We start from the raw sequence: 16562 nt of genomic DNA, 5'->3' as shown, positions 1-16562 counted from the left end.
TGGAGCTGCCCGATAATTTTTATGTTATGTTCACACTTTCACCAAAAAAAAAAAAAAATCATGTTCACACCATTTTCTTTTTTAATGGGAATGTAGTGTTCACACCATCATTTCATGCCTTTTTTGAATTTTCTGACGTGAAAAATTTTTAAGTTGGTGAAAGTCTGTGGACACGTGAAGTTTACTATTTATCTGCTACTCACAATAACTTACTGCATCAGACAATTATTAAAATATATATATTTTATAATAAAATAAATAAATTATAGTAAATAATGTGAACTTTATTATTGTTTATCACTCGGGATAAATTTGTATGATAAGAATTTTTGCACAAAGGAAAAAATTTTCAAAAATATATTTATAAAATGCTCTTCCAGCATTCAGATAATCAATTAAGCTAGGACTAATTAAACAATGTTTTTTTTTACTGAATTACATAATATTTCTAAAGTATAATAGTGTGATATATTTCCTCTAGTGTAGCAATGGGTCTACTAATTAAATTCACAATGAAATTTATTATTTCATGTAAAAATAAAGAAATAAGACATTATCATACTTCTAAAATATTCTAAAATATAGAATAATATTTTCCATTAAACTAACTCAATCCCTCCACATTTTTAACCATAACCCATTGGCATGATTTCATTCTAATAATTTAGATAGAGATTCTAAAAAATAAAGAATTTTAATTTCCTAAATGCACACTTTTTCAAACTTGACAACCATTAAGTGCTAAGCAAGAAACCTAGTGCCGTTGTTGCTATAAATTGACATAGGCGCTGGTGCTAGACTTCCAACCTTGGTATCCTATTTACAAATTACAATTATAATGGAAGAAGTGAAGCTGCTTGGATTTTGGCCAAGCCCCTTTAGCTATAGAGTGATATGGGCTCTGAAGCTGAAGGGTGTGAAATATGAGTACATAGAAGAGGACCTAAGCAACAAGAGTGATAGGCTACTGCAGTACAACCCAGTTCACAAGAAGATTCCGGTTCTTGTTCATGGTGGCAAACCTATAGCTGAGTCTCTAGTTATCCTTGAATACATCGAAGAAACTTGGCCTCAGAACCCTTTGCTGCCAAAGGATGCCTATGAAAGGGCATTAGCTCGGTTCTGGATTAAATTTGGAGCAGATAAGGTAATTTTGACTATGACAATCCTTTCATGCATGATTTTTAACAAAGTCTTTTTAATTTCACTTGAAATTGAGTGTTCATTTTTAGGTTAAGATTTTATTTCTTTGATGTATATAATGACACGCCATTTAAAGTTTCAAAATGACGTGGTATTGGATACACTTTTAGATTTATAATATTTAATCCAAACTATTGAATTGATTAATTTCAAATGGGGAGGATTTTAATGTGGTCATATTGTCAAATTTAATGAATCACTTTTTTATTAATTACCTGAATTCTGAATTACTTCTAGCTATAATCCATTTTTCTTGATCTTTGTGAGAAGTCTCATATATCCAACTTTAAGGAGAAATTCCATTTTACTATCCAAAATTAATACTTAAAATTACACTTTGCATTCTTAATTTTCAAATTGCATGGCTAGCACCCTAAACTGTACTACGCACTATGCACCATAAACTTTGGTTTTCCTTCCAAAATAATGAAAAATTGATGGTGGGGTGCAAATTGTGTACACAGGTTATAGTTTAAAGTGTTAACTATGCATTTTGAAAATTTATGGTCCATAGTATAATTTGGAGTATAATTTAAGGTATAGTGTAATTATTCTAAGTTTTTATGTTAATTATAAATTGTAATTACTCTAAGTTTATAATTATGTTAATTATAGGGAAAGGATGGCAATAACATAACCAAACCAATCACTCTCTCTCTCTCTCTCTCTCTCTTTCTGTTTTTTTTTTATATGATAATCACACAGCTACCCTTTATCATAAAGGTAGCGATATTTTTTCCATGCTAATAGCTTATCTTTCTTAATCATCTAGGGTCCTATTTTCTCTGCATTTTTCCGATCTACAAAAGAGGAGCTTGATCAGAATGCAATAAAAGAAATGGTGGAATATCTGAAAATCTTGGAAGAGCAAGCTCTAGGGGACAAAAAGTTTTTTGGTGGCGACAATATAGGATTGGTAGACATAGCATATGGATGGCTGTGTCACTGGTTCATAGGCATGGAAGAAATGGGAGGAGTTAAACTGCTAGGACCAAGTACTGTGCCTCGCTTGCATGCATGGGCTGAGAATTTCAAGCAACTTCCTATAATCCAAGAGAACCTACCTGACTATACAAAAATGTTGGCACATTTTAAATCATTGAGGGAGAAAAATACTGCCTCTGATGCCCGTTAGCTGCTTGCTTGAATTTTATTTTATCAGAATCCTAAACAGAGAAAATATGTTTCTCGATTAAAATTTGAAATTGTATAAGATGTCATGTCGTTTAAAAATTTAAAAAACGTGACACTATTAATTTTAGATTTTTAACATTTAATCTCAACCATGAAATTGATCTATTTCAAATAGAGAGGTTCCTAATACTCCTAGTATGTTTATATATTTTTCATGCTTGTGTTTATATATTTTCCATGCTTGTGCATATGAATCAAGAACCCTTGCAAGGGTGACAGTATCAGAGGATATTAATAACAGGGGTAAATTACGTATTTGGTCCATATCATATACACCATATTTCAATTTGATCTCTAAACTTTCAATTGTGTCAATTTAGTCCCTAAGCTTTTAGTGTCATATCAATGTAGTTATTATTGTTATCTTTTGGATAAAAATTGATAACGTGTCTAATGACCAAAATAAAAAATTAGCTTTTGCTGATGTGATAATAAACTTAAATTGTGTTTTGGTCATTTGTCATATCAGCAATTTTTATCCAAGATATAACAGTAAGGACTAAATTAACACGATAATGAAATATTAAGGACCAAATTGACACAACTAAAATATTAAGGATCAAATTTAAATGTGATGTAAAAGATAAGGAGCAAATATATAATTTATCATAATAATAATAACAATAATAATAATAATAATAATAATAATCATTCGTCTCGTCAAGAACGATCCAGCTAAAAATAAAATCCCATCCACCTTCCCATAGAACCAAAGAACCACCGAACCTCAACCTATAACTACAAGAGACGTCGCCAAAATCCGTTGGAGATATTGCCAGAGTTTGGAAAATTACTTCTTCTTTTTTGGGTGACCAACACTTGGCTTTGTGTGTGAGTGTGACGATGCTCAAGCCCTTGCTTTTGGCCATTTTTGTTGCTAGACTCTCTTTAATCTTCCACTGTGCAAGCTTTCAAGCAAAATACCGGCAGAGACATTGCCGAATTTTGGAAAAGAACACTTAGCTTTGTGTGTGACGGTGCTCTTGCTTTTTCGTCCATTTTTCTAGTTGGATTCTCTTCAAGTTTCCAACGGGCAAGCTCCCATGCATGCAAACCCAAGTGCCAACAAAATAAAAAAATAAATTAAGTTTTGGTGACCCAAAAAAAAAAAAAAAGGTTATTTTCCAGACTCCACTGATTTGTGAGGTTGTAAAGGAAGGATGAAGGGATTTTGATTTTGGTTTGCTTATTCTTTTGTCTTATGTGAGTGAACAATTGTGTGTGGCAAATCTTATTTTTTAATTTGCGAAAACATATTATTATTAGAGAATAAAAATCATGAGTTTTGCACTACAATCGTATTCAACTTAAATTCTTTTTAAAATATGTATTCTAACAAATGAGATTAACCCTCGCCCTTATTGCAACCAAAAAGGAGAGTTCAATCTTGACATAAGTATATATATTTGTATCTAATACTGATAAGGATAATTTTGTAATTAGCCCATGACAAACAAAGAGCGATGGATATAATAAGGTCGTCAGCTTCACTCATATGAAACCACCTTCTTGCAAAGTCTACAGCTCCACCTCATGCCTGACAGCTGCATCTTGGGCACAATAAGCTTACAACAGTAAGCTGAAGGTAGTAAGCTGAAGAGAGTAAGCTGACGATAGTAAGCTGAAGACAATAAGCTGAAGGCAGTAAGCTGAAGGCAGTAAGCTGAAGACAGTAAGGTGACGACAGTAAGCTGAAGGTAGTAAGCTGAAGGTAGTAAGGTGACAACAGTAAGCTGAAGAGAGTAAGGTGACGACAGTAAGCTAAAAGTAGTAAGCTGAAGCTAGTAAGCTGACGACAGCAAGCTGAAGCTAGTAAGCTGAAGGGGATACATGAATCTCCGATGAGTCTGGCGTCGTGCCCAATGATGTCATTAGGCTTGCTTGTCACAAGGGACTGCATCTTAAAGTCTATAGCTTCATAACAGAGTTGACGACTTTAATTATAAGCTGACGACCCTGAAAAGGGACGATGCTGTAGGCTGACGGGAATAAGCTGAAGAGGTCAATTAAACCTCCATCCATAACTTTACTTGATCTCCACCCATACGTATATAAGGAGAGTTCTTGCGCTACACGCCTAACCCTAATTAAGAAGACTCCTATAAGGAAAAGAACTCTAAGAGATACGCAAAATCCACGAGTTACTCTCCTAGAAGGAAAGAACTTCTTGACCAAGGCATGAATTTCGGCCCTACGCTACTATAAATACCCCAAAACCCTCACAAAGTAAGGTATGCATGATTCACCCTAGCTCTGGTATTCTAGAGTTGCAAACAAGAGATTTCTCTAACTTGACCGTCGGAGGGTATTTGGCCGGTACCACACCGGTACACCTCTTAAGGTCTTCAGCTTTTGTGTTGTGCAGGTTCTAGTCAAAGGCACGTGAGGACTGTATGGCTTACTGACGATTTTCGGCATCATCAAATACAAAGGATTTTTTTTATAATTTTTGTTAGCTTATTGTAATATTGATACATAATTTGTAAATTTTTTTTTGATAATAAAACACTTCATAGATGACATAATTATTATTTATTAATTAATTTTTGTAAGTATATAAAAAATATAAGAAAAAAATATAATGTAACGATGAATTTATCAAAATTCATATCTAATATAATATACTATATATATATATATATATATATAAATTGAGTAGAATGTTGCTTAAAGTTATTCCAACCATTTGTGACAGAGGCCTTAGAGCAAAGAAAAGGGAAATTGGGAAAAACTGATGGAATTCATGCAGGTATGAAGGTTAGAACGCACCATGATATAAAATCCACATCATGGAGCAGAGAACACAAGTTCTTGTTTCATTAAAATTCACTTTAATTATTCCCACTGTGTGTTCATGTGGTTATGATGCTTCCATTTTTGTTATTGCCACATCGTATGAATTGTGGACACCCTCCCTCAGCGGGCATCCCGGATTTCCAAAAGATGAATGGCTTGGCTATATGGGTAAATTATCTGTGGGCCCACCTAGCTTGTCCTTTTGTAAATGGAGATGGAGCCTGCAGAATAATTTATGTGATCCACTTTTTCTTTCTTATTAGAATATGTAATGTTCACACCATTACTTCACGACTTTATTGAATTTTCTATTATAAAAAATAATAATACTAATAAAAAGACTTCAGAAAATATCTACTTCTACTTATTATTTATCCACCATTCATAATAAATTACTACGTATGTGTTTGGTATTAAAAATTAGTTTTTTTATTATTTAGCTTAATTTTTCTATTATTCGTGAATCTTATTACACTTTTTAGTATTATTTATGGGTCTCACTATACTATTTTAAATACTTTTTAATTTTATCTATAGTACTTTTAACGACAACAAAATTTAATAAAGCTCTGTTTGATAACTGTGTTTTAAACAACGAAAATTGTTGTTTAAACACAACACGTATTTTCATACACTGTTTTACCCACATGTATTCTTACAAAACTTAAACAACGTTACTAAAAATCTTTTACCAAATGGGCCCAAAACTGTTCCCAAATAGACACTACATCTTAGAAAATATTTACCTCTACTTATATCTACTAACTATATACAGTATTTTGTTCGTAGAAAAAAATAAAGTTCATCAAAAACCATATGGGTATAGCTTTGTCCAATATCCTGTGACACTGGACTGGCTGCGATCATGATATGTGTCCATTTTTGAACATGTGTCATAATCATAGCAAGTTTAGTGCACTGGAGGCACTGGACAGAAGTCACACCCAAACAATATACAGTACTTTCATTTAGTATGCGTTTGGGTACTAATGTTGCGTCCAACATTTCACGTTTTTGGCTTCTTCTTTTTTTGACAAGCGCCTTTCGCACTGTTCATGGGATATGAACAGTACATTAAGGCAAAGCTACAGTACATTCAGCAGTGAACAACAACCTAGAAATTATTTTTTTATTTTTTTCAGTAATAAATTTTCAGTTTTCAGCAAAATAAGCGGTATCCAAACACACACTTAGTTAACTGATTTGGTGAGTAAAACGGTGCATTTGGGTGAGGTTTTACTATTTTAGTGAGAGAGACCAAAAGTCAAAACAAATCTGAGCGAGAATATATATATGGCGAAAATGCACTTTTGGTCCCTACATTTTAGGCCGATTCTCGATTTGGTCCCTAAATTGATTTCACTCCTAGGTCAGTCCCTGATTTTAGAAAATCGTTTTTATTTTGGTCCCTACTGTCAACCCAGTAATAGAAAAATATGAGGTGGCAAATGAAGTGTCCTACTTGCTGACATGGCGCTGATGTGGCCATTAAAATATTATAAAAAAAATATTTGGCATTTTTTAAATGCCACGTCAGTTTTAAATTAATAAAATTTAAAAAACAGACTTTAAATCTATTTTTTTCTAAACTAACTTTAAATCTAATTATTATTATTATCATTTTTACTTTCATTATTTTTTTGGTAAGAACATAAGAACTTGTTCCCTAGCAACAACATCAAACCCAGAATCAAAGAGAAAACCCAGAATAAAAGAACATGAACATCAAACCCACAGGAAAAAAAAAACATGAACATTGTTGAGGGCCAAAATTTCACAAGAAATCCCATTCCATGAAAAGTAAGGAAAGACCATGGGCTTTAACAAAAGAATGCCCAATTCATGAAGCTAAGAAGGACCATGAAGGCCCAAAATCCTAAAAAGAAGTAAAAAGAAAGGAATAATAATAATAATAATAAATAATAATAATAAAAAAAAGGATCTCGGACAAGGATCCTGGCCAGAGGACATGCAGCAAGGATCTCTTGGTCAGACCAGAGGACATGCAGCAAAGATCTCAGTTAGGCCAGAGGATATGCAGCAAGAAAAATTAACATCAAGACCCTATGTATGTTCAGATTTCCAGCAAAGAATAAGCCATTAAAAATCCAGCAAAAAACCAAGTATTATCTTTATAACCCATGGTCCAAGCCCGTGGGATCCCGAGTGAATAGTAAGGGAGGAATGATTTGGTTGGTAGGGGAGTAATTTCTGGTGAAAGGAGGATCCCGAAACTTTCCTTTGATTCATATATTTGCTTGGAATGCATGAACCAATGGAAAGCTCAGTTCCCCCATGTGCATGATACCTCCCCACAATTTCCTCTCAATTGTCATTTTCAACAAAGCTGTCACAGTACACTGAGCAGCCTAGACATTCCATTTAACTTTCCAAGAAGGAATCTTGCATTTATAGCTAAAGTCAAATGCCCCTTTTGAGTTATAATTGCCTAAATAAGCTAAACATCTGCCCAATGCACCTTTTCAAGTCACAAAGCACGTAATTTTACCCAGCCGACCTCCCGGGGTACCAGACCAGGTCTACTATGTCATTTTCAACAAAGCTGTGATAATACATTGAGCAGCCCACCTATTCCTTTGACTTTTGCAGAGGGAATCTTGCATTTATAGCTAAAGTCAAATGCCCCTTTTGAGTTATAATTGCCTAAATAAGCTAAACCTCTGCCCAATGTACCTTTTCAAGTCACAAAGGACGTAGTTTTACCCAGAAAACCTGGCACGTCCTCTCCCGGGGTCCCAAATCAGATCTGCTATAAAAAGAACACAATGCATAGCAGAAAATGGGATAGGGATGGGAGAAAAATGGGTATTCAGGAGAAAAGTTCAGAGGTTTAAAACACATATTCTTAGAGTTTTAGAAGCCTAGCAAGGGAGAGAAAGAAATAAACAAAAGAGAGAGCCAAGGAGTAGGAATTTGTCCCATATCCTTGAGATTATTCAAAACATCACCTAGCCTCCAAAGAAATATAAGCTAAAAAACATGCACACATCAGATATCACTCTCCCCCACAAAAATCATCATCACCTAACTATCTTGGATGGCAATGCCCAAGCAAAACCGCTTGGACTTGAGTTTCAAATCCCACAAGTCTTGTGCAAAAGCACTAAGTCTGTGAGAATTGGGGCCAAGATCCTCGTGATTGAATTATTATCATGAAATTCATTTACATAAATGTATATTTATTAAAATGCATTATCCTAATCTAAGAAACTAACAATTATTTGAAGATATGTGTATTGTGTAGTGTATTCTTATGCAAGACCTATGAAGGTAAAGGGAAAGGAAAAATACTCCATTGCATAACAAGAAGGAAATCAGACAGAATCATTAAGAAAAAGCTCTGTAAAATTCAAAGAAAATAGGGAAATATCTCCCGGTATCCCGGAAACAGCCACTACAGTACATATTTGGATTCAAAAAGATTCAAACTTTACAAGTCTTAGAGGCTTAAATAGTCATCTAAGTCTGTAATTTTTGAGCTTATTTGGACCTTGTATTACGTCTTAGTGAGCGCATTTGTAAGCCATAACTAAGAAAAATTAATGGATTAGTTCTTATTGATTTAAGGATCCCGAACAATTACTCTGTGTTTTATTGTTATAATCTTGTCTTCCTTTGCTGTTTTCTTATTGTTCAATACATATTCTCGCTTGCTAGTGTGTACGTATTGCAGGAGTCTTGTCTTGCGCACAACTTGGTTCGTAATCAACCCTCATTTAGCTGCGGTGAACCAAGTCCAGTCCCTTCAAACTATAACAAGAGGGTCTGGCATCCTTGCTTAAACTTAGGCCTGGACATCGTCCAAAAATTGACCCTCACAAACATCACCAAATCAAAGAACATGAACAAGAGCAAACACAAGAAAACCCACACGAAACCCCAAATCTCCAGCAAACGCCAAACCCCAAATGTCCAGAAACAATCACCAATCAGACCAACAACAACAAAACTTGCAATCCCAACCAACGAACCTAGTCGAACCTAGCACCCACCAAAATATCTTTCTCTAAACCCAGATCCAATCAAACCCAATCAAACCCACCAACGATCACCGATCAAAGCCGAAGGAAAGCCCAAATCCCAATAAACCCAGTCGATTGTGAGAATTGAGGGTTTATTTGAGGAGAAGGGAAGAGATAAAAGTCACTAGCACAGTGCAAATCCAGCCATGGTGGTCGCGAGAGTCAAAGAGGCTGAGAGAGAGAAATGGAAAAGGAGCATCGACGACGACGGAGATCCATGGAGATTAGAGGATAGAACGAGGCAGATGCTTCTGCTGCGCATGTGACAATGACCTTTGTTGGGAGCCCGATGCTTCTCTCTCTCGTATTCTCTAAGATGCCTTCACCCCGTGTGACCTACAAAATGGGTTTAGATCTGCAAAATGGGTACAGGGATGGTGGATTTGCTTGAAATGGGTTTTATTGTTGTGTATTCCTTTGTAGATGTAGTGATTTGTAAAACGGGTAGATGGATGATGGATTCGCTTGAAATGTTCTTTTATAATTCGTTTCTAGAAGAAAATGATTTTACCAAATGTTTGTCGTTGGGCATTGCTTCTCTTTGTGATCTGTTCTAATCCTAATTTAACTTACCAAGAACAATGATGAATGAATCTTTTCTGAACAACGAATGATTGAAGAAAATGTAAAGAAAATTAAAATAATTTTTTAATTTTTTTAATTAAAAGGTAAAGAAAATGTCAAATAATTTTTTTTATAATATTTTAATGTCATGTTAGTGCCACGTCAACACCATGTTAGCAACTAGGTTACTCCGTTTGTCACATAATAGGGTTCCGTTACTTGGATGACGGCAGGGACTAAAATAAAAATGATTTTTTAAAAATAGGGACGACAATAGGAACGATATCAATTTAGGAACCAAAATGCGAATTGTCACAAAATATAGGAACCAAAAGTGCATTTACGCCTATATACATATATTCTGAGAAATACACACAGAGTGATCGTACAGTACTCCTATCTTCTTCTTTCAGACAGATCTGAGAGATAGAGAACGGTACTACAAGTCTTTTTTCTCTTTAAAAAATTTGTCTTTTTCTATGGTTTGCTTGTTTTCTTCTTTCCGTTCTTTTTGGTTTCGTTTCTTAAATTTTTAACTACTGAATTATCAGATGCAACGTACGGTTGTTGTTTTTTTGTTTCTTTTGGTGTATAAAAAATTAATAATGAAATACTGCATTCTTCTATGATATTTTTTTAGAGCTTCTATTTCGTGGTGAAATAATTGAATATGAAGGGCATTCAACATATGGACTTCTTCAAGGAAGAAATGAAACATGAAGGATTTAACCAATGAAATCCTTCAACAACAACAACAAAATTTAAAGAAAAAATGCAACAAGAAGTTTGTTCGAAAATCCCTAATCTCTTCTATATAGGAAGAAACATATTATAAGACTGTCATGTCACACTCATATATAAAATATTCCAATGAAACAAACATTTCAACCAGAGCATGACCGATTCAAATTCCTAATTAATAAAGTCACTATATCCATACGTTCAAAAATAATTCATAGAAATTGACAATTTGACATTCATTACTTAGTAAGCAAGAAACTTAAATTAATTAGTACCGTTGTTACTATAAATTGACATTTAGCTAGGCTCTGGTGGTAGATGTCCAAACTTGGTATCCTATTTACAAATTACATTAATTATAATGGAAGAAGTCAAGCTGATTGGATTTTGGCCAAGCTTTTTTGGCTATAGAGTTATTTGGGCTTTTAAGCTGAAGGGTGTGAAATATGAGCACATAGAAGAGGACTTGAGCAACAAGAGTGATATGCTGCTGTTGTACAACCCAATTCACAAGAAGGTTCTGGTTCTTGTTCATGGTGGCAAACCTATAGCTGAGTCCCCTGTCATCCTTGAATACATCGAAGAAACTTGGCCTCACAACCCTTTGCTGCCAAAGGATCCTTACGAAAGGGCATTAGCTCAGTTTTGGATTAAATTTGAAGCTGATAAGGTAATTTTGACTCGGACAAATTAGGCCCTGTTTGGTTGTGTGGTTCTAAAACACATTTTCACATTTTAAACAACTTTACACACATTTCAATATACTTTTTCACTCACACGTATATCAAAAACACTCAAACAACATTACTCAAACTCCTCTACCAGACGGGACCTTGATACCTTATGATGCATGTTGCATTTTTGTTAATTGAGATTGCTTAAGAAGACACTTGCCCATGAAATCCATGTTTAATTTGCTTGTAGTGTACATGAGCTAGTCCCATTTAATCATTCAGCACTATATTATAGTTACATTTTTAAACTAGTCATGAATAGTTGTTCAAGTTCAACTTGAAGAGACATTTTTGAAATTTTCAGTTTTCTGAAAAACTTTACTGATGTTCAACAAAATCTTTCTTATTTCACTTGAATTATTGAGTGTTCATTTTATAATCAAGCCTTTATATTTGTAATATTTAATGTAGACTATGAAATTGATCAATTTTAAATATAAAATATTTTAATACATATAAGTTGTCAAATTTAATTAATCAATTTTCTATTACTTGATTTCTGAATTACTTTTAGTTATAATTCCTTTTCTTGATTTTGTCAGAAGCCTCATATCTCAAACTTTTAATTATGTTCTAGGGAAAGGATAGCGCAAGTAAAGAAATTAGTCATACTCTAACATAACCAAATCACACAGACACTCTTTTCTTTTTATGATAATCGCACAGTTTCTCTTTATCATAAAGGGAGTTATATTCTTTCCATGCTAATAGCTTATCTTTCTGAATCATCTATAGAATCCTATTTTCGCTGCATTTTTCCGATCTACAAAAGAGGAGCTTGATGATCAGAATGCAATAAAAGAAATCCCGGAATATCTGAAAATCTTGGAAGAGCAAGCTCTAGGGGACAAAAAGTTTTTTGGTGGAGACAATATAGGATTAGTAGACATAACTTATGGATGGCTGTGTCACTGGTTTAAAGGCATGGAAGAAATGAGAGGGGTTAAACTGCTAGAACCAAGTACTGTGCCTCGCTTGCATGCATGGGCTGAGAATTTCAAGCAACTTCCTATAATCAAAGAAAACCTAACTGACTATACACAATTGTTGGCACATGGTAAATCCTTCAGGGAGAAATTGTCTGCCTCTGACCTACCCAGTAATTAATGCCCGCTAGCGGCTTGCACGAATCTTATATATCCTATCAGAATCCACTACATATGTTTCATTTGAAATCGATTAAAACTTTTTATATCTAGTATTTGACAATGTATAAGGTGTTATGTTATTTAAATATTAAATAAAATGACGCTAGATACATTTTTAAATTTGTAACATATAATATAAATTATGAAATTTATCTATTTCTTGCTAATACTCTTGAGTTATGTTTATAAATTGTCCATGGTTGTGCATATGATGGGAGAACATTTGTGCTTTGATTAATGGGAGTGGCAATATTAGAGGAGAACGATAATAATAAGGATCTATGTAACGAATATTACGCTGATTTTGCTAGATTTTGTTTACCTATCCACATAACTGTTTCATTTCTTTCTTTCTAATTCTGTTTTTTGAAACCGCTTCATTTCTAGTATTAACTGAACTTAAAATGAGATCAAATCAATTTTACGATGGATTTACCTTAAAATTTCTAGAAGACGCTAATCTTGCATTTGAATAACAAATTACTAGCTGAAATGCTAAAATCTTAGAAAATGTATATAAGCCTAGCTAGCATCCAGTAATCATGTACCTAAAAGAACCATAAAATATATAGTATCACCCGCAACAGACTGTCATACTCATCATCCCCCAAATTTTAATCTTATTCTGTGTAACCAAAGGTCCAAAAGAAGGGCTCACATTCCACAATTTGTCATAATATGTCACTAAAACTTGTTTTTTTTTTTTTTTTTCTTTGTTCTTTGGAAAGAGCCACTAAAACTTGTTAGTTAAATGTTGCAGTTCTAAGTTCTTTAACAACGTACAACCCAAAAATGGCCAAAACAAAAGTTGTGGTTATAACAAAAAAACAAGTAGTAACGAGTTTGTCTAAATTTAAGAAATTACACGTACTCGTGAGGGTGTGATCTTTTATCTATGGATATAATTTGTAAAGAAGTTGATCAGGATGTAAGCATGATAACAACCACAGAGATCAGAGTGAGGGCAAGATTTCTATATAAATCCCATGCCCATCAGCCAAAAAGAAAATAAGCTTTCCAAGAGTTGGCCAAAATGTCTAGATATTGGATTGAGCTCCTTGTCATTGCTAGTTTAGCTTGCCTATACACATGCTCATCAGGAGCAGAGATTTCATATGATTCAAATGCCATCATTATCAATGGAGAGAGGCGAGTGATATTGTCGGGTTCAATCCATTATCCACGCAGCACCGTGGAGATGTGGCCTGATCTTATTCAAAAGGCAAAGGATGGTGGGCTTGATGCAATAGAAACATACGTCTTCTGGGATCGCCATGAGCCTCAACGCCGCAAGTATGATTTCTCAGGAAATCTAGACTTCATTAAGTTCTTCAAGTTGGTTCAAGAAGCTGGACTCTACGTCGTTCTACGTATTGGTCCTTATGTATGTGCAGAATGGAACTATGGAGGTTTCCCTATGTGGTTACACAATTTGCAGGGTATTCAACTAAGGACGGATAATGAGGTGTACAAGAATGAAATGCAAACATTCACAACCAAGATAGTGAATATGTGCAAACAAGCAAACTTGTTTGCTCCACAAGGGGGTCCAATAATCATTACGCAGATTGAAAACGAGTATGGCAACATCATGGGACCTTATGGAGAAGCTGGAAAATCCTACATCCAATGGTGTGCTCAAATGGCCACATCGCTCAATGTTAGTGTCCCTTGGATTATGTGCCAACAACCAGACGCTCCACAATCCATGATAAATACTTGCAATGGTTTTTATTGTCATAAATTTAAACCAAACAATCCTAAAAGTCCGAAAATGTTCACTGAGAATTGGACTGGATGGTTCGGGAATTGGGGTGGCAAAGATCCCTTCAGAACTGCTGAAGATTTGGCATTCTCAGTTGCACGATTTTTCCAACTTGGTGGAGTTTTCAACAACTATTATATGTACCATGGAGGAACCAACTTTGGACGCACAGCTGGAGGTCCATACATCACAACTTCTTATGACTACAATGCTCCACTTAATGAATATGGAGACTTCAATCAGCCTAAATGGGGGCATCTCAAGGATCTCCATGCTGCCATCAAACTAGGCGAAAAGATACTCACTACTGGCAATAGGACTGACAAACAATATGGCGACGGCGTTTATTTGACTACATACACTAACGCAAACAATGGGAGCAGATTCTGTTTCTTGAGCAATTCAGACAACTCAAAAGATGCCAACGTTGACTTACAACAAGATGGTAAGTACTTTGTGCCTGCTTGGTCTGTCAGCATTCTTGAAAATTGTAACAAAGAAATCTACAACACTGCCAAGGTTAATGCTCAGACATCCATTTATGTTAAGAAACAAGCTAGTAATGGTGGTGGTGAACCACTTTCTTGGATGTGGGCACCAGAGGCCATGAAAGACACCCTACAAGGAATAGGGAAATTCAAAGCATCTCTACTCCTTGAACAAAAGCAAACTACAGTTGATTCCAGTGACTACTTGTGGTACATGACTAGAGTTGACATGAATGATCCATCATCTTCTTTGAAGAATGTGACTTTGCGCGTAAACACCCAAGGTCATGTTCTTCATGCTTTTGTTAACCGGAAATTCGTTGGTTCTCAATGGGGCACTAATGGCAAATACAATTTTGTCTTTGAGAAACCTGTATCTCTAAAGCAAGGGGCTAACACCATAACTTTACTCAGTGCCACAGTTGGATTGCAAAATTATGGTTCTTTTTTTGATACGGTGCCTGTTGGTATAGTGGGGGGTCCTATAGAATTGATTGGAGGCAGTACTACCCGGAATATATCATCGAACCAATGGAGTTACAAGATAGGATTGGTTGGTGAGGCCAAACAAATGTATAATCCAAATAAAGCCCATCAGAAGAGGTGGAGAACCTCACAGAATGTTCCTGTAGGGAAACAACTGACATGGTATAAAACCACTTTCAATACCCCTTCTGGTACAGACCCTGTGGTTGTCGACTTGCAAGGTATGGGCAAAGGGCATGCATGGGTGAATGGGAACAGCATTGGGCGCTTTTGGCCTTCATTCCTTGCTGATACCACTGGATGCAGTGATTCATGTGATTATCGTGGAGAGTACAAATCTGATAAATGTGTGTCAAACTGTGGCAATCCATCCCAAAGGTGGTACCATGTTCCCAGATCATTCCTCAATAATGACAAAAACACTTTGATTTTGTTTGAAGAAATAGGTGGAAATCCTCAACAAGTGTCTTTCCAAACTGTCACAGTTGGAACTGTGTGCGGAAATGCATATGAGGGTCACACATTAGAACTATCATGCCAAGGTGGGCAAACCATCTCAGAAATCAAATTTGCAAGCTATGGAGACCCTCAAGGAAAGTGTGGTTCATTCAAGAAAGGTTCTTGGGAGGCTAGCAACAGTTTCTCTGTTGTGGAAACGGCATGCATTGGGAGGGAGAGTTGTTACATCCCTGTGTCAGCTGCAGCATTTCAGATAACAAACCTTCGCACTGGCAGTGGAAGACTAGCAGTGCAAGCAATCTGCTAAGTTAATTAACTTCACCTCTTTGTTGTATTTCTGAAATTATTAAAAAATATATATTGCATTGGTAAATAATCTCTCCATTTTTATATATGATATTTCTCATATTCTACATCCACACGTGACAATGGATCGATGTCAATAGGACAAGATAGGATCCGATCAAGTAGGCCCATCCCTCACCCTGTCTCTTTTTTTTAGACTGGAGCAATGAAAGTTGATGTTGGAGTCAAGCGAGTTAGAGGTATTTTGCTATCCCAAATGACGTGGCTTTGATATTGATAGGTAGAGATAAAAAGAGAAATGAGACTGCTACAAAAGAGAGAAAACAAGTGTTTTGGAATTGGTAATAGAATATGTAAGAAAAATAATAAATTATAAATGAATTAGGTATAAAAATAGATTAAATTATATATATATATATAATAAGAATAATAATTGAAATAGATATATACGGATCATGTGTTCTAATATATTCTTCTCCAGTGTCGAAATCATTAATTCCTTCGGATGGCAAAGAGAGAATAATGGGTTTTCTTTGCGTCAAAGAGAGGATCAAGCACCCATAAGCAATCACATTCAAATTTATTTGTGTTCAATCATATTCAATTTGATCGTCACCAAGTCATGTTCTGAGTTG

General features: G+C 35.1%; 2 protein-coding genes and 1 pseudogene across 2 annotated transcripts; all 3 read left to right on the top strand.

Moving 5' to 3' along the window:
• The first annotated feature begins 770 nt into the window (after positions 1-770).
• LOC142623948 (putative glutathione S-transferase) lies at positions 771-2509 on the top strand. Its single transcript, XM_075797440.1, has 2 exons — positions 771-1147; positions 1976-2509. The coding sequence occupies exons 1-2, from the start codon at positions 839-841 to the stop codon at positions 2336-2338; spliced, it is 672 nt and encodes a 223-aa protein (XP_075653555.1). The 5' UTR covers positions 771-838; the 3' UTR covers positions 2339-2509.
• Positions 2510-10863: 8354 nt separating this feature from the next.
• LOC142626278 (glutathione transferase GST 23-like) lies at positions 10864-12529 on the top strand. Its single transcript, XM_075800083.1, has 2 exons — positions 10864-11211; positions 12011-12529. The coding sequence occupies exons 1-2, from the start codon at positions 10903-10905 to the stop codon at positions 12380-12382; spliced, it is 681 nt and encodes a 226-aa protein (XP_075656198.1). The 5' UTR covers positions 10864-10902; the 3' UTR covers positions 12383-12529.
• A 1092-nt stretch (positions 12530-13621) lies between these two features.
• Positions 13622-15928, top strand: LOC142623258 (beta-galactosidase pseudogene; annotated as a pseudogene).
• Positions 15929-16562: the final 634 nt, after the last annotated feature.

Source organism: Castanea sativa, chromosome 2 (genome assembly GCF_040712315.1).
Source record: "Castanea sativa cultivar Marrone di Chiusa Pesio chromosome 2, ASM4071231v1".
Lineage (NCBI taxonomy): Eukaryota > Viridiplantae > Streptophyta > Magnoliopsida > Fagales > Fagaceae > Castanea > Castanea sativa.
This window is presented reverse-complemented; position numbering and strand designations above follow the sequence as displayed.